General features: G+C 44.5%; 1 protein-coding gene across 2 annotated transcripts in view; it reads left to right on the top strand.

Annotated features, from left to right (window-relative positions):
- DRD3 (dopamine receptor D3) overlaps window positions 1–23874 on the top strand; it is a 33301-nt gene that overhangs the window by 4429 nt on the left and 4998 nt on the right. For both annotated transcript variants that reach the window (XM_015544938.2, XM_007098637.3), the window contains exons 2-4: window positions 7504–7616; window positions 16608–16750; window positions 22338–22534. In XM_015544938.2, the coding sequence (XP_015400424.1) occupies window positions 7504–7616; window positions 16608–16750; window positions 22338–22534 (453 nt within the window). The remainder of the gene's footprint in view (window positions 1–7503; window positions 7617–16607; window positions 16751–22337; window positions 22535–23874) is intronic.

Raw genomic sequence — 23874 nt, 5'->3', positions numbered from 1 at the left:
TGGAAAGACTCAGAACTGGGAGTCAGAGGACATGGAATTAAGTGAATCAAATGGAGGTGACAGCTATACTTCCCCTATGTCACAGCTTCATGATAGGCTTAACTGTCATCAACTGAGAAAGCACTTTGATAACTAAGAAGTGTGAGCTATAAATATCTCAGTTAAGACACTTTTTCAAGAGACTAAAAACAGAACTACCTTATAACCCAGCAATTGCACTACTAAGTATTTACTCAAAGGATACAAAAATACAGATTTGAAGGGGTGTATGCACCCCAATGTTGATAGCAGCATTGTCAACAATAGCCAAACTATGGAGAGAGCCCAAATGTCCATCAACTGACGAATGGATAAAGAAGATGTGGTATATGTTTACAAGGAATATTACTCAGCCATCAAAAAGAATGAAATCTTGCCATTTACAATGATGTGGATGGAGCTAGGGTGTATCATGCTAAGCAAAATAGGTCAGAGAAAGACAAATGCCACATGATTTTACTTATATGTGGAATTTAAGAAACAAAACAAATGAACATATGGGAAGGGGGTAAGGAAGAGAAGAGAGGGAAACAAACCAAGAGACCATTAATGACTGAGAAAAAACTGAGGGTTGCTATAGGGAAGGTGGGTGAGGGATGGGCTAGATGATGGGTACTAAGGACGGCACTTGTGATGAGTACTGGGAGTTGTATATAAGTGATGAATCACTGAATTCTACTCCTGAAACCAATACTGCACTGTTAACTAAAATTTAAATTAAAAAAGGGTGGGGGGGAGGGGAAGATACTTTTAGTTGTAAGTAAAAGAAAACTTAATTCCAATTGACTGTTTAAGCCAATAAACAGAATGCATTGGCTCTCATACCAGGAACTTTAAAAGTCCTGTGGTAGGGTGGGCTACAGGCACAGTTTGAACAGGGCTCCAGCTCCATTTCCCCACAATTCTCTCAGCTCTGTTTTATGTATTGGCCTTATCCACAGGCACAGGGTAAGCGATAGGCCTTACATGTGTACCCCATACCACTCCACCAAGAGAGGAAATCTGTGTCTCAGAATTCCAAGTAGAAGTGTCAAGGTGTACTTTGATTGAACTGGCTTCTGGCACATGATTTTCTCTGAACTCATCACTGGATAGAAGAGTCGGTTTAGCATAGATGATGTGTTCTTTCCAGAGAACAACCAGCTAGTATGCACTACAGTGGCTTTCACTGATACCATTCTCATCACTAAGGCTCACAGGAGCCTAGGCTTTGGCAGGGGGGCTAGCAGAGGCCTTCTTCAGTGTTCTTTGTCCTCAGGCCTAGCAGGGAAGTTCAGGATAAAAATCATGCAGGTGATCTCAAAGCAGGTTCTATTTTAGAGGGCGTTGGCCTGGCTGTCTCATTAATTCAGTTTGCAGCATTTTCTCGAAAACTCTTTTCTGTGCCATAACCAATAGTTCTATCTCTGATTCCCTCTCAAGGTTTTAATTTCCTGCTTTAGAAGCTGCAGTCTGTGTGGAGCTCCCTCTCCAAGCACAAACATCCCATTTTGTTCCACTCGGTTAACCACCTTTTGTAATGTGTAATGCACTTATATCAGGCCAGAAAGACAACGTAAGCAGCCAGAGGAACATTTAGAATACTAAACTCAGAATACTTGGGTCCCAGGGTGGACAGAAGAAAAGATGTGAGAGTTAAGTAATGCAGACCTAGCAAAAAAGAGCAGGGTGGGGTTCAGGCAAGGAAACTCACCCCAGGGAGTCATCAAGGTCAGATAGTGATGATGAGAAAGAGCTACCGGGTTTTGGGAAAGGAGCCTCTGGCCCTTATAATGATGTTGATTGTTAGAAATAAAGGAGAGTCTGTATTTTATTTATTTATTTTATTTATATATTCTCTTTTTTATCTCTGCTTTTATCTCTTTATTTGTTTGTTTGTTTGTTTATTGTGAGAGAGAGAAAGAGAGCATGCATGTATGGGGGAGGGGCAGAGAGAGAAGGGGAGAGAGAGAATCCCAAGCAGGCTCCACACTATCTGCACAGAGCCCCACATGGAGCTCCAGCTCAGGAACCTTGAGATCATGACCTGAGCCAAAGTCGGATACTTAACCGACTGAGCCACCCAGGTGTCCCAAGGAGAGTCAGCATTTTAAATGGGTTCTCCACGAGTCTTACACGTCTAAACTTTGAGCAGTTCTGAGCTAAACCTTTATTATAGGGAGCTGCTTGTTCAAAATACAGACTGTTGGACCTACTCAAGATCTCCCAAACCAGAATGTCCAGGGGTGGCCCTGGAAGTCTGTAGTAACTGTACCAGCACCCCCTGCCCCAGCCCTACTTCTAGCCTGAGTAATCTGTGCAGGCAGCTGGCCATCTGCTACCATATGACATTTAGGAACCACTAATCTGTAAAACCCCCCATTTCACAGATGAGGAAATTGGGATTCGGATCATTGAATCCCCTATCTTTCCCCACAGCAATCCCCCTGCCCCCCCCAAAAGATTCCAAATGTGGCAAACAAAAATGGAATGAAGAGGCTAGAGAAGTAGTTCCATGTTTGCCTCTTGGACATCTCCCAAACAACTAAAAATCCATCCCTTAGAGCAAGCACTCTTAATCAGGGGAGGCCATCAACTTGGATGTAAATAAAATTACTCCTTTATTTTCACTAGACTGACATTTAGTATTTTCTTCAATTATGAATGTAGGCATCAACCCACAGCAGAAAAAATCTTTAGTGTCACCAGTAGAAATCACAGATATTTACATTTTCAAATCGCATTACAGTTGTTGCAGACACTTTGAAATACCATTTACACTCACCAGTACTTTGAAATTACAGGCATTTTGGACCTGCCTGCCACTGGGTCTTGTGATTTAATGCATTATTAAAGAAGCACATACATTAAAATACTTTGGTAACTGTATTTCAGTATAATTGATATTCTTTGTGATCCACTGTATTTTATTGTATGCACTTGAAAATATTCTTCTGGAAAGGGAACCATGAGACCAAAGGGATCCATGGGGCACCGAATGTTCAAGAAGCTGTGCTTTAGGGATGACCGGTTCTGAAGACAGTGTCTTGCCCTCCACCCCCACCCCCGCATCCCCAAACCAGCGTTTCCCAAACCTCCCAGGCAGTAAGATTCACTGGAGGGACTTATTATTCCGAGTGGGGCCTGAGAATCATTTTGTTTAACAAGAGCCTCAGGTGATTTGGGGAATGCTGTCTTCTAATCAGTAAATTTGGGAAATGCTGCCTCAGGCTGTGTCTGTTGGAAATCAATAGCCAATTTCAGTACCTGAAGACGCTGCCTTGCTTACTCCCACCTTCTGTATCGCCAAAGGGAGTTACTTATATTCATTAGCAAGTGAGAGTAACACCACCTGGCCACTGCACAATTCTGGAGTGAGTTATTCATTAGAATTTAGGAGAAAGGTAGAATCATGTCTCTACAGAGCCTTAAATCGATCAGATTTTGGTTTTGCTTTTTTTTTTCTCCTTCAATTTCCAAGCTCACCTTACCTTTTATGTTCTCCCCACACTTTGTCCTTATGTCCCCATGAGCACTTTTCACATTGTATCCTAGTTATTTCCTGCGTGTCTCCCTCATGGGCCCTCAGCTCACCCCCGGACCCATTCATACGTGACTCCCCCGAACATGTGCACACTACGGTCTGAGGCCCTGGGGGCAAACACAGGCTCCACTCACTTGAATATGCTCACCGGAGCGAAGTATCAGACACTCAGTTGCTATCGGCTGTGTGGTGGATGGATGGGCCAGGACCAGCTCTTCTCCCTCCCAGGTGGTAGAACGGGGTGGACCTGTAGACCTCCCAGAAGGTGTGCACCAAGGTGCTAACCTGTGAGAGGCAAAATACAGTAATCGTTAATATTCAGGGTTTGTAACGCCAGCTGCTTTTACTAGCTATGCGTCCTTAGGCAAATCACTTGGCCATTCTCAGTCTCCACTTCTTTACCTTTAACCTGGAAATAATATTTACCTCATTGAGTTGCTATGAGATTCACGTGTGAGAGTTACTTAACCATGTGCTTGGTCCTTTGCAGCTCTATTGATTGCTTATTAGTATTTACTTGGTGTGGAGGACTCCAGTAAAGAAAAAAAAAAGGATTTCCATTACATAGCCCACCAGTTAGAGATTCTTTTTCAGGAGTAAGCTCCAGGAAAGGCTAAGTGATGGTACCTTAGTGGGAGTTACTTCAATCAGCTGATCAGACTTTTTTTTTTCCTTTTGACACTTAGTTGAGATCAAGGAGAATGGGAAATTTGATGGTAGAAGTGGGGACAGGAAAAGAGGAAAGTAGGGGCGACTGGGTGGCTTAGTCGGTGAAGCGTCCGACTTCAGCTCAGGTCATGATCTCACAGTCTGTGAGTTCGAGCCCTGCGTCGGGCTCTGTGCTGACAGCTCAGAGCCTGGAGGCTACTTCAGATTCTGTGTCTCCCTCTCTTTGCCCCTCCCCCGCTTGCCCTCTGTCTCTCTCTCTCTCTCTCTCTCTCAAAAAAAAAAAAATAAAAAATAAAATAAATAAAGATTTGAAAAAAAGAGAGAGGAAACCAGAACAGGGTGGCACAGGGGAAGCCAGGGGAGACCTTGAGGGCTTTGGCCTCCAGGGGCTAAAGAAGCAGGGTACCAAAAATCCTGCCAGGTGTGTGCTTTCACTACCCCCATATAGCAGGGCAGGCAATGACCTCCATCCCAATGCCCTGTCTGCCTCTGCTAGCTGTGCCACCCTGGGGGAAGTGCTGACCCTCTCCCAGCTTTCGTCCCTTTCTCTGTGGTAAAAACAGTAGCAGTCTCTCATAGACTCTCTCATAGACAAGTGGCAATAGAGGCCATGTATGTAGAGTGCTTTGCAGAATCAAGACTTAGTAAGCATTCAAGAAATGTTAGCTATTTGTACTAATACAGGTTATGTCAGAGACCACTGACTCTTTCAGAATAGTCCCTGCTCCTACAGAATTAAGGAACAGTAATTCAATTTCCTATCAAGTAAGCATACCATTTGTCCCCCAAAAGCTTTAAGGGCACATACAGTAAAGAACAAATTCAGTTTTCAGAATCTAAAGCTTCAAAGGTATAGACATTCCCAGAATGGGTCATGTTGGTCAGTGACTCGTGCAGAGTAAGTTCTCAATAAATGTTAGATTGTATTAACAATGTTAGGATCTCATAATGATCTCTAGTCATTTTATTTAAGAATGCCTTGCTCCTCAGTTATCACATAAGTTCTTCAAGGACAAGGCCTGAAGTACATTTTTAAGACCTCTTAAAACACAAAGCAAATCCTCCTTCTACGAACTAAGGGGCCTCACAACTACTTGCTTCATGAATGAATGAATGAACAAATGAACGAATACCCAGCAAGCACTGGAGTTTGCTATTATTCTAACTATCCTCTCTCACCTACATTTTCACCCCCAACTCACAGACACAGGCATTCACAATTTTGCAAAACAAAAAGTAGGCTTTACCCAATTTAAGACATAAATTGCATAGTAGACTTATGTTAAAATGAGACTTAGTATACAAAATTCAACTTCGGCAAGAAGCTTTTACAGTATACAACCATCCAGTGTACTGAGAAAACCATCCTTTATTCTCCTGGCTCCCTTAAATCATTGTGTTATTATGACTATACAGCTCCCTTTTGATGAGTTTCTCATTCTCAGAATTCCTATAAATTCATATTAGGCCTTATTTATATAGGGCCAAATGGCTGAACTATAAGAAAGTAAATCCACAACCTAATGAACAAAAATAACGACTTCATCACTAGTTTGAACTTTTCATTGTTGCTTTTAAACAAAATATCCTTGGTGAAGGCTTCTCAAAATAGAGTCTGGAGAAGACCAAATACAGGGCTAACATCGGGTGCTGAAAAGAAATAAATCTAAGGGGAAAGAAGTGATTAGGGAAGAGAGACTTTCACAACCTTTCTTTAGTGGAATAAATCAGAAATGAACAGTAAAGTGACTTGGCCACATAACATGAATCTTGGATGAGAAAAACTAACCAGAGGAACAACACCATCTTCACACACTCTCATTTGGACAATACCTGTTTTTTCCCTTGAGAAGCTACTTCAGAGGTTAGTGTACCTGTTTTTCAATCCCCTTTCTCTTAGAGAGCCACTGGGCCTGCCCAGAAGGGATATAATGAGCACCCAGCTACAGCCAGGGGCACAAAGCTTCACAGGTTTCCCCTTGAGAAGCATGGTCCCCAAAGGCAGAGGCACAAATGCCTCAGGGCCCAAGAATGGAGTTTATGGGCACTGTGAAAGTAACAGTCTCCCTGAACATGTCTGGTTTGATTCGCTTATGTAAAAAGTTTTAAAATAAAATAGAAATGTGCTAGGATACCAATTAAATTACCTAAGTTCCTGGCACTCTGTAAGCATGACCAGGAGGAAGCTTGGGAGCTTAGAACACACATGTAAATGCGTGAGGCCAGGACCATCCTCACTGGCGCTGTGAGTCATAGAATCAGCACCCCTTTCTGATGCCCTGGACCCATTGTTCCCCCACCTCCTGGTGACTGAAACCAGGGCATCCAAGCCAGGTACATTGGCACAGACTTACTTCACACAGGTTCTTACAGATATTGTTCTAGAATGCTTCCAAGCTTTAAAACCAGAAGCCAGACAGATTTTTCATTTTAGAGGTAAGTGTCATGAAAAACGTGTTCCCAGCCTGTTTCCTGGGTACATGGTAAGCTCTCCACTGTGAGGAGGGCTTCAGAAAGGCAGTCTTGGCACAATGCACACATCTGGCTATCACCCAAGCTCTTCTCACTACCAGCTGGGCATCTATGGGCATACCACTTAACCACAAGGAGCTTTAGTTGCCTCCTGAGTTTGAACTAGATCAGTAATTCTCAAATCTTGGTGTATTTGGAGGGAGTGGGGAGAGGGCCAGAGGGAGTATTTAAAAATGAAAATTCATGGGGGTGCCTGGGTGGCTCAGTCGGTTGAGTGTCCGACTTCGGCTCAGGTCATGATCTCACGGTTCGTGGGTTCGAGCCCCGCATCAGGCTCTGTGCTGACCGCTTGCTCACAGCCTGGAGCCTGTTTCAGATTCTGTGTCTCCCTCTCTCTCCGCCCCTCCCCCACTCATGCTCTGTCTCCATCTCAAAAATAAACATTAAAAAAATTTTTTTAAATGAAAATTCATGGGCTCCAGATTCAGAGATTCTGACTCGGTAGACCTAAGGAAGGGTTCAGAAATCTGTATCTTTAAGAAGCACCCCACTGTGGACCACACTTTCAGAAACACTGGACTAATTCCAGCACTAATTTTCTAACATTCTGTGAATCTGTCCTTTCTTGGGTGACCGATCATCTTGAGCAGCCTGGAACTCCTCAGTGTCTGACTCCCCTTGGCAACAATGGTACCAGCCAGAGGGAGGGCATGTCAGCACGTGCAGGCTAGCCTAGGGAAGGCAACAGACTTGACTGGGTTGTCGGGGGAAACACTAACATCCTTGTCTCTGATGCTCAGGTAACAGGTGGAGTCTGGACTTTCAGCCGAATTTGCTGTGATGTTTTCGTCACCCTGGATGTCATGATGTGTACAGCCAGCATCCTGAACCTCTGCGCCATCAGCATCGACAGGTAGAGCTTGGATTCCCCTTCTACCAGGTCTAGACTGCCAGGTGGTGTGGGAAACCAGCCTGGGAAAGCTGCTTCTGCTATATTTGAGGCCCAGGCTTTGCACTTGAGGACACTGGGGTCACTGTCAAGTAGAACTTACCACTTAGGACATCTCTCTCGTTTTCTTTTAAACTAATGTTTGCAGAAGAGAAGAAACCCCTATGGCAGGAGAAAAATAATTATCCTATAGCCTTCCTAGCCTTTCCTTCTTCCTAGACCCCTAAAGAGGATTCTGGTTTTGCCTTCCCACCATCCTCTGGGGTTTTTGTGATTTCTAATTGGGAGAAAAGGGAGAGCAGGACACAGACAAAAAAGGTGAGCTGACAAGACTTTGGAGGAAAAATTTCCCATTACTATGTTGTTTGTTTTTGATGAAGAGGTAGGAGAAAGAGGCAAAGAGAGAGGAGAGAGAAATGCTTGGGAGTATTTGCAAGGAGGGAGAGAAGAGAGAAGTGTATGGGGAGAAAGGCGATTTTAGGCATTATGGCTACGATCTATTTATTTCCTTCGTGGAGTTTAAGGAAAACAAGGAAACAGTGATGTTTTTAGAATTGCTTTCTGGTTGGTGGAGCGGATTTCTGTGATTGTGAGTCACCTCGGTGCATGTCCCACCTAAGCAGCCTCGCTTTCCCTACCAAAGAGTGCCCAGCCCTGGCCCTAGGAGCCTCTGTTCCTCACTTCTCCTCTCCTTTTGTTTCCTCTCCTCTTTCCCTTTTCCCCTGCCTGGGCCTTGGACTTGCTCATCGCTCTCATGAACATCTCCAGGCCCACAGGGGGCCCTGGGGAAAGGAGCTTGCTCTCCAGCCCACAGCCTCTGTTGCCACGCAAGAGCCTCCAACCTTCCCTTCTCTGAGTCCCCTCCCACCTCCCTCCTCTTCCATCCTTTCTCCCTCCTATACTCTTTCTCCCAGCAAAACCATCCACTCACTCCCAAACAAACTCTGCCAATCACTGAGAATCTACCATACTGGACTAAGGTTTTGACGTGCACTAACTCACTTCATCTTCACAACTCAGCTGCTATTGTTATCTTCATTTCCGGGCTTCTGAATGGAATTAAGGAATTTGCCTAAAGTCACACCCCTAGTACAGAGCAGTGCCAGCATTTGAATTCATGTCTGACTCCAAGTTCATAATCTTAGGCTTTGTGCTAAGCCTCCTCAAATCGCCAGCTACACCCCTAATACTTCCCCTGAGTTTCAAACCGCATTACCACCTAGATACCTCACTGGCTCCTTCAAGGCAACACGTTAAAAGCCAAACCATCAAAGAACCAAAACCATCTTAATTTGATCGTCCCTTATTGGCAACATCATTGCCTTACAATCTCAGTTTTGTTCGACTCCTCTCTCTTCTTCATCTCCCACATCTAAGCACTCAAGGCTTACAGACTCCATTTTTGCCATTTTCCCCCCAATTTGCCCCTATCTTTCCTTTCTTACTATGCCTGCTTATTTTAGGTTCCTATGACCTCTCCCCCAGTCTTTTGCCACAGCCTCCTGACTGGTCCTGCACACCACTCTCAGAATTACTCTCCCCAGAAGTAAAGTCCAAACATCCATTACCCTACTCACAACCCTTCAGCGTCTCCTTGGCCTGTGGAATAAATGTTAAAACTACCTTCACAGCCTAGGATTCAAAGTTTTCTACAATATGGCCTCCATCTATCTTTTCAATTTCATCACTTTCTGGGTTGCCCTGCCTGAGTTCCTCTCTTGCTTCAAGGTCTACCACACTTGTCAATTTCTACAAACTTGATTCAGTTACCCCTGAACTCTCATACCGCTTTTTCTGTAACTACGCTAGAGGATCTAAAGCAGGTCCTTCTCATTTCCCTGTGTTGGACATTTGCATCACCCAGGGTTGTGCCCTCCCTATCAACACCCTAAACTCCCTTTCACGGGCTGAAATGGGAGTCTTGAACAGTGACCGAAGAATGGATGTGAAAACCCCTCCCTGTAGTGATACTGCAGGCCAACCAGTCAACTGGATAGTCTTTTGACTTTATCCTTTGATTGGCTATCCACCTGAGAAGGAAAATTAAAGAACATGTCCATACAGCTGGATCTCCCACCACTAAAGAATGTATTTCAAAATCAAGGGAGATAGTTGTATAATTCTATAAATATACCCCAAAACATTGAATGGTACACATTGAATTATGTGGCATGTGACTTATATCTTGATAAAGCTGTTTTAAAATGAAGGGATAGTTGGGGATTTTATAATATTTTTAGGTCTCTGAGAACAGAACTCTTCTAAGTCTTTTGTGTGATTTCTGGCCATTTAGTACCTAAATATATAATTTACATAAGTAGCAGGCTGCATCTAGTTTGCTATATCATCACCTCCACTTCCCCAAACTCTTATACTAGTCCTAGTTCCTTATCACTGTGAGTCTCCCTGCTGCGTCTATTACAGACCTTGAACAAAGAATATTAAACCAAACTGAGCGGTCTTTGTCTGAGGGTAGCCAACGCTTATAGCACAAATGTGTACCTTCAGGAAGAACATGAGAGAGTGGGTGAAGAGCAGAGCAGGGAGCTTCTTAGAAGAGGCTCTGGGGCAGCCCCCTCCTTGCCTCTTGGCTCCTGACCCTACTCTCCACCCTCTTAAGAGTGTGCCTACACACTCCATCCACACACATTCACAAGCATGGGGCTGGCAGGTGAGGTTGTGCAGGTTGTGCCCTGCACAAGCATTTGGGAACTGAATTCAACCAGTGTTTCTTTGCAAATCTTGAGTCGGCCAGGAGAGGGGGCCTTTTCCTAGCCTGCACAAGAGCACCATTGCACTGGCAGCAGCCACGCTTGACAGACACTTCTACTTTTCACCACTTTCACAACCAAAAGGATAAACCTTGAATTGGCTCTGTCCCATAGGGGACAACTCCCAGAAGGCGTTGCCCTCACTACCTGAAATCTGAGGAACAAGTCATGCCTTAGACTGCAACAGAGAAGGATGCTTTCTTCTTGGCTGGTACATCTACATGAACCAATCCTCACCAAATCTCAAGATGGAGGCTCCTCTCTATTCCAGGAATGAAAACAGGCCTTAGAAAAGCTGTCTCCATCATCCTTCATGGCAGTGTGCAGTATACAGCATTAAATTCTGTTCATGTGATGCCAAATCACTGGTCAATTCATTAAAAATGCAGTCATTCATGCAGACCTTTGGTCTTCACACAATGCTAGTCACCAGTCTGACAAACTTGACCGAATGGATTCAGCATTTTTTGGCCATGAAGCCCTGCTATGTAATAACAGGGTAGTAAGAGATAGGAAAGAAAAGGAAATGATAAAAAGGGGTTTTGAAAGCAAGTAATACTATTGTCATTAGATTCTCAGGCATAGCCCTGGATGCTTGGATTAATGCTGCCTTTTCTTCTTTAAAAAGCACAAACCCCTACTTCCCCCCCCCCCCCCCCCCCGCCACCCCTCCTTGGCTCCTTGCCTCCCCAGGGAACCAGCCCCCTCCCACAGCATCCTGGGTCAGAACTGACTCTGGGAGAGGGCTGAGAAAGTGTCAGAGGAGGAGGACACGTTCTGAGTGGTGAGAATTAGAGTCCTCCGCTAGGGGCCCAGGAATAATGCAACCAAATTCATTCACCAGGGAGTTCTTTAAGTGGCTCTCAAATGGCACCCATCACACAGGCAAGCCTCCGCGTCTTTGCAGCAAGCACAATAGGTACCAGATGAGTCACAGGCACCTTGGATTTTTAGTTTGCATCTAAATAAGTACTTTATATTTGCAAAGGGCTTTCCAGTCATTTGCAAAAAAGCTTTCTCCTTCAACAATTTCAGGAGGGGAGTCCACAGAACTAAAGATTTATTGAGCCCCCTGTCTGACCAAATAAAAGGTGGTGAAAAGCAGCCCTCACAGAGCTCTGGGGCTCATTAAACCCAGGCAGGGAGTTAGACTCAGGCCCTCCCACCCAGACCAGTCTCTTTCCTCCCCCACTCTGCACGCCAGCTTCCTGAGGAGGCACCTTCATCAGTGCCCCCCACACATACCTCCTGCCTTAGGACGGGGCTTCAGGTGGAGGTCACATTCTGCCAGGATCCTGAGAGCTTCAGCAGAGTGAGGAGCCTACAAAGCCCAGTCACAGAACTGGGAGTCAGAAGGGGCATCGTAGTTTAACTCCTTTGTGCAGAAATGTTACATGCTTGTAGGGGCTCCCGCAGCCTCTTCGGTCTGGGACTAGAACTGGGGCCTCCTGACTCCCCCCCCCAGTACTCTATTATAATGAGCCACCCCTTCACTGGTGGAAGTAGGGATGGGACATCAAGAGCAAAGCTTCTGGCCATGCTGCCTCTGGCAGCCCACTGCAACTTGGAGTAAAAGAGGCATATTTCCTATGTCTTCAGTGCCCTGGCTGCTCCGTGCTAATCTCAAATAGCTACCACTTATGCAGAATGTACTGTGTGCCACGCTAAAAGCTTTTCATTATTGCTAACCGTCACAACACCCCAGCGAGACAGGTGTATTATCCCCACTTTACAAGTGAACAGTCTGAGGCTAGACTGTGTAGTCTGCTCACACCACACCGCTGGTAGGTGCAGGAGTAAGGATCCAGTCACACGCTTTCTTCTATAGCACACTGCCCTGCGCAGAGGCACCTAGCCACACTCTGGGCCCCTCAGCTCCGGGGCCCCACTGCCTGGCTACAAATCCTGGCCCTACCACCGAATAGCAATGTGGCCACCGGCCAGTCAGTTACCCTCTCTGGGCCTCTGTTCCCTTATCTGTTTAGTGGAGATCATAGTAACACAGTTATTACAAGAATCAAATGAGTTACTATTTGTAAAGCACTTCAAACAGTTGCCTAGCACATAGAAAGTGTTATATATATTTGTTTGATAAATAATGTTCCCTTTAATGTTCCCAGGAACAAGGGGAAGATACCCGTAAACTCATCCATATGAATAATCACAGATCCTTTGGGCTAGCACAATACTATGACAATAATAACAATAATAATAATAATAATGGGGCTTTTTAAATGTTGAATAGGTACCAGGCATTGTGCTAAAAGACTTCACAGAGATAATCTTATTTAGTGTTCATAACCGCCCTATCGGGCTGAATCATTATCCCCAATGTACACATAAGGGAATTGTATCTCGGAGAAGCCAAATTCTGGCCCGTGGCCACACAGTTAAGTGGAAGAACTGGGATTCAGACGCTTATCAGTCTGTTTCCGACCGCCACGGACTTAACCACCTTACACACTGCCAGTGCTCCAGCCACGCCGGAAAGAGCCCGGTGAGCTAGGCGCTCAAACAGGAGGAGGCGAGGAAGCGAGGTGGCGCGCAGAGTCGCTCTGGAACAGCTCGGTGAGCGCAGCGGCCGCACTTAGAGACAGCCCAGGCCCGCCAACTGCTCGCGTCTACGTCCAGCCCTGCCCTCGCTGCCGGCGGTCGCCTGCGGCCGATTCGGGAGGAGACCAGCTGTGGAGCAGCCTACCCGGGTGGGAATTCTGGGCCGCCGCAGGCCTCCGAGAACTTGCAGAGCCGAGCCTTCCCCGCCCCCCTGCCTCCCCACGGGGTCCGGAACGCCACCAGGTGAGCGGTGAACTTCTCACCCTGCCGCGCTGGCAGTTCTCGCTGCATTATGGTGCCCTCCGATGGCTAGTTCCGGAACAGCACCTTTGTCTCGGTCACCCGCAACAGGCTTCCTGGCGGAAAACCCTGCAGGCGAATTTGGGGGCCTCGTTTATTCCAGAAGTTTAATCATGTTTAAAAAATAATACCAAAAAAAAAAAAAAAAAAGTAACATAACAGTGGTAAATGTAGCGTCGTCTCTCACTTCTTAACCGTTACAAGAATTTCTGACGGAAATTTTCCTTGGTGCAGACTTCAAACTTGTCTAATTGTAAGACACACTTGCTTGTTCAAAATGCACATTTAGGGTGTCTGGGTGACCCAGTCGGTTAAGCCTTGGACTCTTGATCTTAGCTCAGGTCTTGATCTCAGGGTCGTGAGTTCAAGCCCCAGATGGGCCCCACGATAGGTAGGGGTGCATTTAAAAATGCATATTTCTGGGTTCCACTCTGGAAGTACTTAATTAAATTAGCCTGTGGCCTGGGAATCTGTATTTTAACAGGAGCGCTGCCCCACCGCACCCCTGCCCGTAATTAATAGAATCAAACTAATTGGGGAAAATTCTGGGAATCCCACGTGCTCTCGAATAGAATGCCGCCTTTCCTGAGGAAGCCCTTTTGCCCACAAGGCCTCAGAGACTTGACAGTGCCCTTGAGAGGAAGTGAGGCACACCAGAGAGACACTGGCCTCAGCGGTGGGAGACCTGGCTCTTCCACGATCAGCTGTGGGACCTTGGGTTCATCATGTAACCTCTCTATGTCTCTGATTCCTCCTCTAGAAAATGGAGCCAGCATTCCCCACACTTCTTGAATTAACAGGAGCTTCCAAGGAGTTGCTGAACATTGAAGCATACCTAGGAAAATGCTCAGCGGCATGCCTGGAGCCAGCTCCTAATAGCTGGCAAGAGCTGAAAGGGCAACATTTTAAGAATTTCTGAACCAGTTAGTAAACCTTTGGTGTGGCTTGAAATGGGCAAAAGTGGGAGTACTTCTACCATGGAACTTGACAAATGGTACAAATTAGGGCTGTTTCCACCTGGAGAGCCAGGCTCTTTTTTATCAAAAGACATTATGTCAATAGAAGGCCCCAGGACCAACTGCTGGTCTAGAGAGGAGGAAGTTGGTCACACCTCTCCTACCCAGCTCCCAACAGCTGTTTTCAAGGCTCAGTCTTTCTTCCAAGGTGCCTCAGGGATCACTGCTGAGGGCCAGACATATTTGACTCAAAGCCCCAGCCCACTGCCCTGAGTCCAAAGCCCTGAGGAGAGCGAGAAGCCTAGAGGAACACGAGGTACTACAGGCCTGCTCCCTGATTGCCAAGTTAGGGATTCCAGGCAGGATTTATAATGTCTGTGCATCAGAAGAGGGGAACTGAGTTCCCACAGGCCTCCCTTGGGGTTGGTGGTGGGATCTTAATTTGAACTTATTAAATAAGGACCTCTATTTCTCCTTCTTGAGAAAGGAGCCACTTCTGTCACATATCATGGTACCAAGGCCAAGTCCTGCAGAGTCTGCCTCCATCTCAGCCCTCAGAGCTGACTCTCAAGCTGCTCTTGTGGGAATGCAAATGTAACACATGAACTCCAAGGCCAGGTGCACCAGGGGCTGATGATTTAGGCAGGCTGGCACAGAGAGGAGGAGCTTATGTGCCCCACCCCCTCCCGCCCAGGGGCTGTTCTCCCCTTCCTTGAGACACATAAGGGAGCTAAGGAGGATCCTACCCTGAATCTGGCCTCTATGTTCCCTGGACACTGAGAGGACAAAGAAAACTTAAGCCTCTATGGACACAGAAATGCACACTGGATTCCTTGAGCCTGACTAGAATTAGAATTGTCCTCTCATGTGGAAGGCCTTCAGAATCCACAAGGCAATCAATCAACAGCTTCTTCCTACTTGCTTTGTGCAAGGACCTATGAGGAATACCAAGGCTATAAAATGATTTGGCCATGGGAGCTATCTCTCTCCAACCCCGAGGCAGGCAGTTGTCTGGTCTCATTAGTGAACTTGCCCAATCCCTTTTAAGGCTGATTAAGCCAGGCCCACCCAGGATAATCTCTCTTTTGAATAACTCAGTCTATTGATTAGTAATCCAATCACAGCAGTGACATCATGTCCTATTCTCAAGTTCAGTCTACATTCAACTTTGGGGATTGTACAGGGCAGAAATTCTGCCTTTCTCAGTTTCCAGCTGGGGGGTCAGGGATGGGGAGGACATGATTAAATTTCCTTTTAGAACCTGGCAGCAGAGACCTGCAGGAGGCTGTGGCTATCACAGAAAGCAGCTGGTAGGAAAGAGATGCATGGATAAATGGGGAAGACATCATAGTAAGCAAACGTATAAGACCTACTATGTTTCTGCTAAGTAGCTGGAAATGTGTGAGAGGAGTTGCCACAGAAAAGACGATGTCCAATAACACAAAGAACTGTGTATTAACCATGCAACAGCCTTTGCTGTAGACTGAATGTCTATGTCTCCCCCAAATTCGTATGTTGTAATCCTAACCCCCAAAGTGATGGTATTAGGAAATGAGGCCTTTGGTGATGATTAGGTCATGAGGGTAAAGCCCTCAGAAATGAGATTAATGCCGTTAGAAAAGAGACCCCAGATCACTCTTTTGCCCCTTCAGCCACGTGAGGACACAGTGAAAAAATAGCCATCAATGAACAAGGAAATGGGCTCTCACCAGACAATGAATCTGCCAGTGCCTTGATCTCGGACTTCTCAGCCTTCTGACCTGTGAAAAATAAATGTTTGTTGTTTAAGCCACTCAGTCTATGCTATTTTTGTTATGGCAGCCTGAATGGACTAAGAGAGCATGAAAACTGGATTTTGAAATAAGCCTTCACTAGATATTACTCATCTCTATTTTTTTTAAATGTCTGCCACTTGAAATAGTTGTCACTATGAGGGTCGGAATTTATATTAGGATACAAGCAGGGGTGAACAGCCTCTTTGGGCACAGTTCTAGCATTACCTGAAAAACTGTGGGAGAAAGTAAAGGCACGCAGACCAGTACCCAGAGTCTAGGGTTAGGGTACATGAATACAAGGCTCAGGTATGCTGGTCCTCAACCGCCACTGGCAAACAAGCTTTCCAGCCGCCCAGTCTGTTGCTTTACTCACTTTTTTCTTCTTTCTCCCTTTCCCTGCTCAGTGGGTTCATCTCTGTTATCTCAGCCTTTCTGCATTTTTACTCAAATAACCTTTCTCTCTTCCTCCAACCAAACTGTTTCTCTCCTGCCACATGTATCACCCAAATTAGTTCTCTACGAGCCTCTATCAACTTGTCTTTTGAACAATTCCCCCATCCCTTCTCATCATGTTTATCCTCTCTCCCCTTCTGTTCACAGGTACACTGCAGTGGTCATGCCAGTCCACTACCAACATGGCACAGGACAGAGCTCCTGTCGGCGTGTGGCCCTCATGATTACAGCCGTGTGGGTACTAGCCTTTGCCGTGTCTTGCCCTCTCCTCTTTGGCTTCAACACCACAGGTAAACATGATGGTCCCTCTTACAACACCCATGCGATTCATAGCACGCCTGAGTGTCTATCAGTGGTACTTAGCCTGGAAATTTCTGACCCTGATCAGCATACTTTGTAATCAAATAAGGATACCATAGGCTGCAATGTTTTGGATTTTGATTGAAGCATAAAGCAAAATCTCATCACTTTTTGGCACATGGAGTTCTGCCCGAGTTAGTGAAAACTCTAGCATATCCTTATTTTGAAAGAAATGATATTGTATTCATTTGAAGCAATGTGGCAGTTAACAAATTAAGCTATTTAGTAATTCAGGTGAAGTTTGCTAATGAAAAAATGACAATTCATAATGGGCTTACAATGCAAAATAATGCTATAAAAGCCCTTAAACAGGATCTATATTTCTAATTTTTTACTGAATAAAAATCATTTCTGGCATTTGAGAGCTAGTATAGATCCCTAAATTATTTGAGAGTATATTCCTATATCTTAATATACAAAAATTCTGGCCATGATGGTTGGCACATGGTACATCTTCTATTGGATGGACAGATGGATGGATGGATGGATGGATGGATGGATGGACGGACTGACGGACATGTGGATTAACAATGTGAATATCTGAGATGTTTGGTTTTTAGACGTAAGACCCTGATCCAAATCTATACCTCATAGGGGTCAGTCTTCTTTCACTGTTCCATGTCCATCTTTCAGCCTCAGGGATTTCATGTGTTGAATGAAAACTATTAGCATATACAGTAAGGTTACAGGTATTGATAATAAACACTGAGTATTTGCTAAAAGAGAACTAATTGAGTCATGTTTTAGTGTTCACCTGGAATTCTTATTTTGTCCATTTGGATTGATTTAAGTCCTACTATCTTCTAAGATCATTAATTTCTGGTATATATGTACAAATCACATAGCTGTGTATTTATATATATACAGATATTATATGTAACACATTGCATATAATTACAGGCAAATCCTAACTTATAAATAGTCATCAAAGAGTCATTTGCTGACCAATAATTTAAAAGTCAAAACAGGGCACCTGGGTGGCTCAGTTGGTTAAGCGTCCAATTCTTGATTTCAGCTCAGATCATGATCTCATGGTTCATAAGCTCAAGCCCCATATCGGGCTCTATGCTGACAACATGGAGTCTGCTTGAGATTCTCTCTCTCTCTCTCTCTCTCTCTCTCTCTCTCTCTCTCTCTTTCAAAATAAATACGTAAGCATTTTTTAAAAATTAAAAAAAAAATAAAAGTCAAAACACATTTAGGAAAACAGAGGCTCTGGAATTAGAAAAACCTACATTCAAACTTCAATTCTACTACTTACCAGCTGTGTCTCCTTGAACAATCTACTTAACTTTTCTAAGTTTTCATATTGATAAATTTGGGATACACTGAAGCATAAACTTGAGCAAACTGAAATATATAGACTGAGTCTATATACTCAGTCAGAAAGTTACCAGCATTTATTTGTATATATGGCCTCTTGCAAATAAACCTAGTAACTTCATTTCTAAAATTGCATGCCGTGTTTGAACTCTTTAGAATACATATATGACATATTAATGTATGTATCACACATCTTTACTTACTGCTCTTCAGGGCTGTAATAAAACCATGTATATCTTTGTATGTGATTCAGGAGATTTTTCAAAGCAAATTTCAGCTCTATATAATGTTCACTTTCATCACTGACCTTAGACTCTGACACTACATGTGATATAATTCCACTCTCCTTCCTTCATAGAGCTTTTCTTTTTATGATTAAGTCAAGAATAAATTGGAATAACATACATAGACCTGCCAAACACACACTGCATGCTCAAGGTCAGGCTTCCTTCTCTGCTTCATTAAAGGTTAAGCAGCTGAATCATCCAACAAATATTTGCCTAGTTAACTCAAGGTGTTCCTAAAATACGATGTTACTATCATGTTTGCATTACTCTTTACCATTAGTTACTTTGTTGTTTTCACTGAATGACACTTTATACACACAAACATGGTTGTGGACACACACTTACTCCCCAAAGCAACATTCCCTAACCCAACTCTAAGAGGCTGCCTGGCATTAAAATACTATTTTTGAGGGGCGCCTGGGTGGCTCAGTTGGTTAAGCATCCGACTTCGGCTCAGGTCATGATCTTGCAGTTTGTGGGTTCAAGCCCCACGTGGGGTTCTGTGCTGACAGCTCAGAGCCTGGATCCTGCTTCGGATTCTCTATCTGCCTCTCCCCTGCTCGTGCTCTGTCTCTCTCCATCTCTCAAGAATAAATAAATGTTAAGAAAAAAATTAATAAATAAAATAAAATGCTATTTTTGATGAGTGTTAAATGTGCTTTTTGGGTTAGTCTGATAACTAAACCACCCTCTATAACCTACTTTCTATACAAAAATACATTATTCTAAGTTGGAATTTGTAGTATGGGATCTCACAACCACTGCTAGACCAAGGCACTGCTTGCCCCTGGCCAGCAACAAATCCCCACCACCATTCACTCGGGTGAGTGGTTCCTCTTACTCATTCATGGGGGTTGGCGGGGGCTGTTTTACTCACTCCCACAGATACACACACCCTAGTAACAGTTAAAACAGTCTCAAGCTCTGACGTTAGACAGAGTTCCCAGTTAATGACTACATCTAAAGTGCAGAAGAATGATGAGCTAATTGGTGTTGTTGTCACCAGTGAGATCATTATTATTCCAGAAACAAAATTCAGAAAAATCTTTCCAAAAGGATTTTCAAATATAGAATTAAGAAGGCAGAAAATGCCCATGACTTAACACGTACACTCTCACTTCCGTCTCATCTCTTTCAATCTCTCTCTCACTTTTTTTTAAGTACATGATTTATTCTATTGCAAAAATTTTTTTTTAAGTTTCTTTTTTAATTTATTTTTGTTTTAGTAATCTCTATACCCAACGTGGGGCTCAAACTCACCAACCCAAGATCAGGAGTCACATGCCCTTCTGACTGATCCAGCCAGGCGCCCTGCTCTCTCTTACTTTTAAGTTTATTAATAAGACGATAGTCAGCCCTCCACTTATTCATGTATCACATCCAAGCTTCAGGTTCATTGTAAGGGCCCAATGGATATGAGCTAATGCTATTGTTGTTATTATTGTGTATTAGAAAAGGTTTCTATACCTCAAAATTTAACTATGCACCTGCTCCAAAGAAAATCTAAGCACTAGTAGTTCTGCTGGTGGACATAGAGACCAGTCACCTCATCCTAGAGCACAGTTCAGGGAATTAGTGAGCAGAACTCAAAGGGAGGAAGCCCAGCCGTCCTTCTCTGCCTCAGCCTGACCTTCACAGTACAGTTTCATTATTGTGATGGATGTGGGTTCCTCTAGCACCTCTTCCATCTATAAGGAAGTTCCCAAGTTCATTCGAAAGCCCAATATAAATGACTTCTCTCAGCCATTTTTTCTACTCACCCTGTGAAAAGTAGAGGAGAAAAGGGCAGGATACTGCCAATGACACCTGATATTGGAAGTGGATGGATTTTCACTAAGAAGTGCAACACAAAAGAACTTTCTGGCAAAGCTATTTTTTTAATGTTTATTTATTTTTGAAAGAGAGAGACGGAACATGAGTGAGAGAGGGGCAGAGAGAGAGGGAGACACAGAATCTGAAGCAGGCTCTAGGCTCCGAGCTGTCAGCACAGAGCCTGATGCTAGGCTCAAGCCCACGAACTGTGAAATCATGGCCTGAGCTGTAGTCCGATGCTCAACTGACTGAGCCACCCAGGTGCCCCTGGCAGAGCTCTTTTTAATGAAATAGGCTGCTATTTGAGATTGTGAATTGTCAGACAACACAAGGCAGAAAAAAGTTGAACATCGGTTTCTTCCATCTTGGAGTTGTCCTCGTACGAGAAAAGAGCAACATGCATTTCTGGATAAGAAATAAGGCAGGATCTTGGGTTGCAGAGAGTCCCAAGGTTGGGGGTCCTGGCTCACTAGAGTTGCCCCAGCTCCCCACCGAGGCCCAGCAGTCTAGCTGAAATTCCCATCATTGACAGCAGTGGAGCAGAGAGTGGTGGCTCTAGAGGAAACTCTAAAAATCTCTGAATGGGCAGCACAATCCCTTCATTTCACAGATAAAAATAGTGGTCTTAAATTTCCTTTGAAACAAGGAAATGGAAGACTGCTATCTAGATTTGAGCAGCAGAACACCTCATCTGGCTTTCAGAACATGGGAGCTGGTGGGATCCCAGTTGAGAAACCCAAGACTAAAAGAATAATAGACTCATCCTAAATTCAGATGCATCAGGCTCTTCTGTCTTTGGAAACAAGCTGAAGACAAAGCCTTCAATTAGCTTTAAGTTTATGAACCTGTCAAGGCAACCTGCTTCCAGCCCTGCCCTTCACACCTCTGTGGGACTCAGGTTTCCAGGCTAGCTCACAAAAGCCTCTTTGACCACTTAGTAGGGCTACTTAGTGTTTTTATCACCCAGCATGGTGCCTAGAACATAGTAGGTGCTCCATATACTCTTGTTGAAATAGGAAGTTGGTGAGTGCTTATCATCCTTTCCTCCTTAAATGTTGAAATTATTTGGGGTAAATATCATCAATCACATTATGAGGCTTTCCCCTCTATGCTCCAGCCAATGACTGCTTCTGTGCTCCTGCAAAATGCTCATTTGTCTGCTTTGCTCATATATTCATCATTCTTGGACTCACCCAATAGTTATTGTACCAACAGCACAGTACTATTTCAATGAAATAATTGAGACAAAGCACCTCATCTCCTGGGGGAGAGGACTCACTGTCCTCACCACCTCATTTGGGACTCAGCAGAGAGAAGCTTCCAGAATTGCTGCCCCACTGACAAGACATACACTCAGGCCAGACCCAATGGGAGTTGGGGCAGGGCCCCACTCACTGCTCACCATAGTGTCACTCTGCCCACTGACAGGCTTCACAGGACTTCAAGCATGGAGAAATTGTGGGAGAAGTCTCAAAGCCTAATCTAGGGACGGGCAGCAGTTTACCCAGATAGGAGAGAAAGGACAGGATGACAGTGCAGGCTCAGTGATGGTATACTGAGGGTCTTCAGGGGTCAGTGATTCTGAAATAGCTCTGTGTTTTCTCTTTGCTCTTTCTCATGCATATGCTTTCAATATTTTTAATGGGGAAATAAGTTCTTGCCCATGGTAAAACATAAGGTGTGAGGGAATATATATACACATACATATATGTAGGTCTCCCTTCTACCCTAGATTGGTAGCTGCCCTGTGACCCTCCCTAGAAGCAAACACTAGTAATCTTAAAGACAATGCTTAAAACAAGTATGTAGACACACACATGTGTGTGTCCATGTGTGGGTACATCCATTTTTCCACAAATAGAAGCATACTTATACCCACTTTTGCTCCTGGATTTTAGGAGCCTCTGCATATGAGGTAGGATGTGAACCGAGACATGATGAGGGAGTGGGTGGGCTGGGAAACCCTGCTTCCCAAAGCTCTGTGTGGATTAGATGGTGGAGACGCCACACAAGATATGAGGCCATATTGTACACTCCCCACTGATGTCTCCTACTTGGCAAACTGCTTTGCTTTCTCCTTTTCTCTCACTCATAGGAGACCCCACCGTCTGCTCCATCTCCAACCCTGATTTTGTCATCTACTCTTCAGTGGTGTCCTTCTACCTGCCCTTTGGAGTGACGGTCCTTGTCTATGCCAGGATCTATGTGGTGTTGAGACAGAGGAGACGGAAACGGATCCTCACTCGACAGAACAGTCAGTGCATCAGTGTCAGACCTAGCTTCCCACAACAAGTAAGCACCCTGGAGGGACAGAGGAGAAACAGTCCCCAGCCTGGTGGCCTCCAGCCTTGTGTCCAGCAGGACATGCTTTTGCCATACTGCCCCTCAGGAGACACACATCTGACACCCACCTTCTAATCCGCTGGGATTAGCTATGCTTTAGAGTAGGAAATTAAATCAAAAAGTGCACTGCTAGTCTTCCTTGGAGCTCAAATTGCTTGGCAATATTATAGGATGGTTTCTGGACTTCTCCTTTCCATCAAAGTTTTTCATTGCTCCCAAATGACCAGAAGTTCAAATGTCACACAGGATTCGCAGTCTTAGTGTGCAGTTGTCCCACGCACCACTGGTAGGTCCCCAGGACTGACTTTTTAGCAGACATCTTATTCTAAGAATCACTGGGGTCCACGGAAACCTCTTTTCCTTACTAGATCTGCCCCTGTGTCAAGATGCTGTCCAGCTTGTGAAATGGAAAACTGATGATGTGTTTTATGGGGCCTTTCAAGGCCCTGAAAAGGAGCGCTACCTCAGCACTGATCTTCCACTTGCTTGAGCTATAAAGCCTACTTATCCCAGTGTCTGGCACAAGATGTACTCAAAGCATAAATGGATGGATACCAGTCACTTGCAATATGCTAAAGAAGGGGTAGCAGGAATATTATACGGCCTCTGCCTTCATGGAGTTTAGAATCCAGACAAGCAAATAAAGCACACCTCCCTCCACTCAAAGTTAACTAACAGCCCCAAACTGGATGCGATGTTTATGAACTGAGATGAAGACAATTAAGCACCAAAATATAAGTGCTGTGGAGGTTATGAGAAAATAGAGGTCAATATGCTTAGGAAAGGGCTTCATAAACAGAGTAAGAACTGAATTTGATCTTGAAGGCAGGTCCAATTTGGATGTTTAGATTAACCTATAATGACCTGAGTGAGAGTCAGTCTCTCAAAGTTGAAATTCCAAGACTTGGGTAGAACAAGAATATTGGTCCCCATGAAATAAGAGGTAAGGACCTGAGACTGAGGATAGGAACATATTATATTTCAAACATTGGCATCTATATGGCTCAACCATGTAGAACTTAACCTACAGCTTTTTCTCCTTCAACCTACCCTAGTCTTCCTGTCTGAGGCTGCACCCCATTCGGCAGTTTTCAATAAGGGACAGATTTCCATCAGATGCCACGGGGCAAATGGTAAGTAAGCCATGGCTTTGATTATAGGAGAAGAATAGGATACATTTTCTCAAGATGCTGACTTGACTTGCTTCCACCTCCACCCCAGAATGGACTGGCCCCAATCCCTTACTTGTTAATAAATATGAGATCCTGATTTGAGCTCCAGAATAGGAA

The sequence above is a fragment of the Panthera tigris genome, chromosome C2 (genome assembly GCF_018350195.1).
Source record: "Panthera tigris isolate Pti1 chromosome C2, P.tigris_Pti1_mat1.1, whole genome shotgun sequence".
Lineage (NCBI taxonomy): Eukaryota > Metazoa > Chordata > Mammalia > Carnivora > Felidae > Panthera > Panthera tigris.
This window is presented reverse-complemented; position numbering and strand designations above follow the sequence as displayed.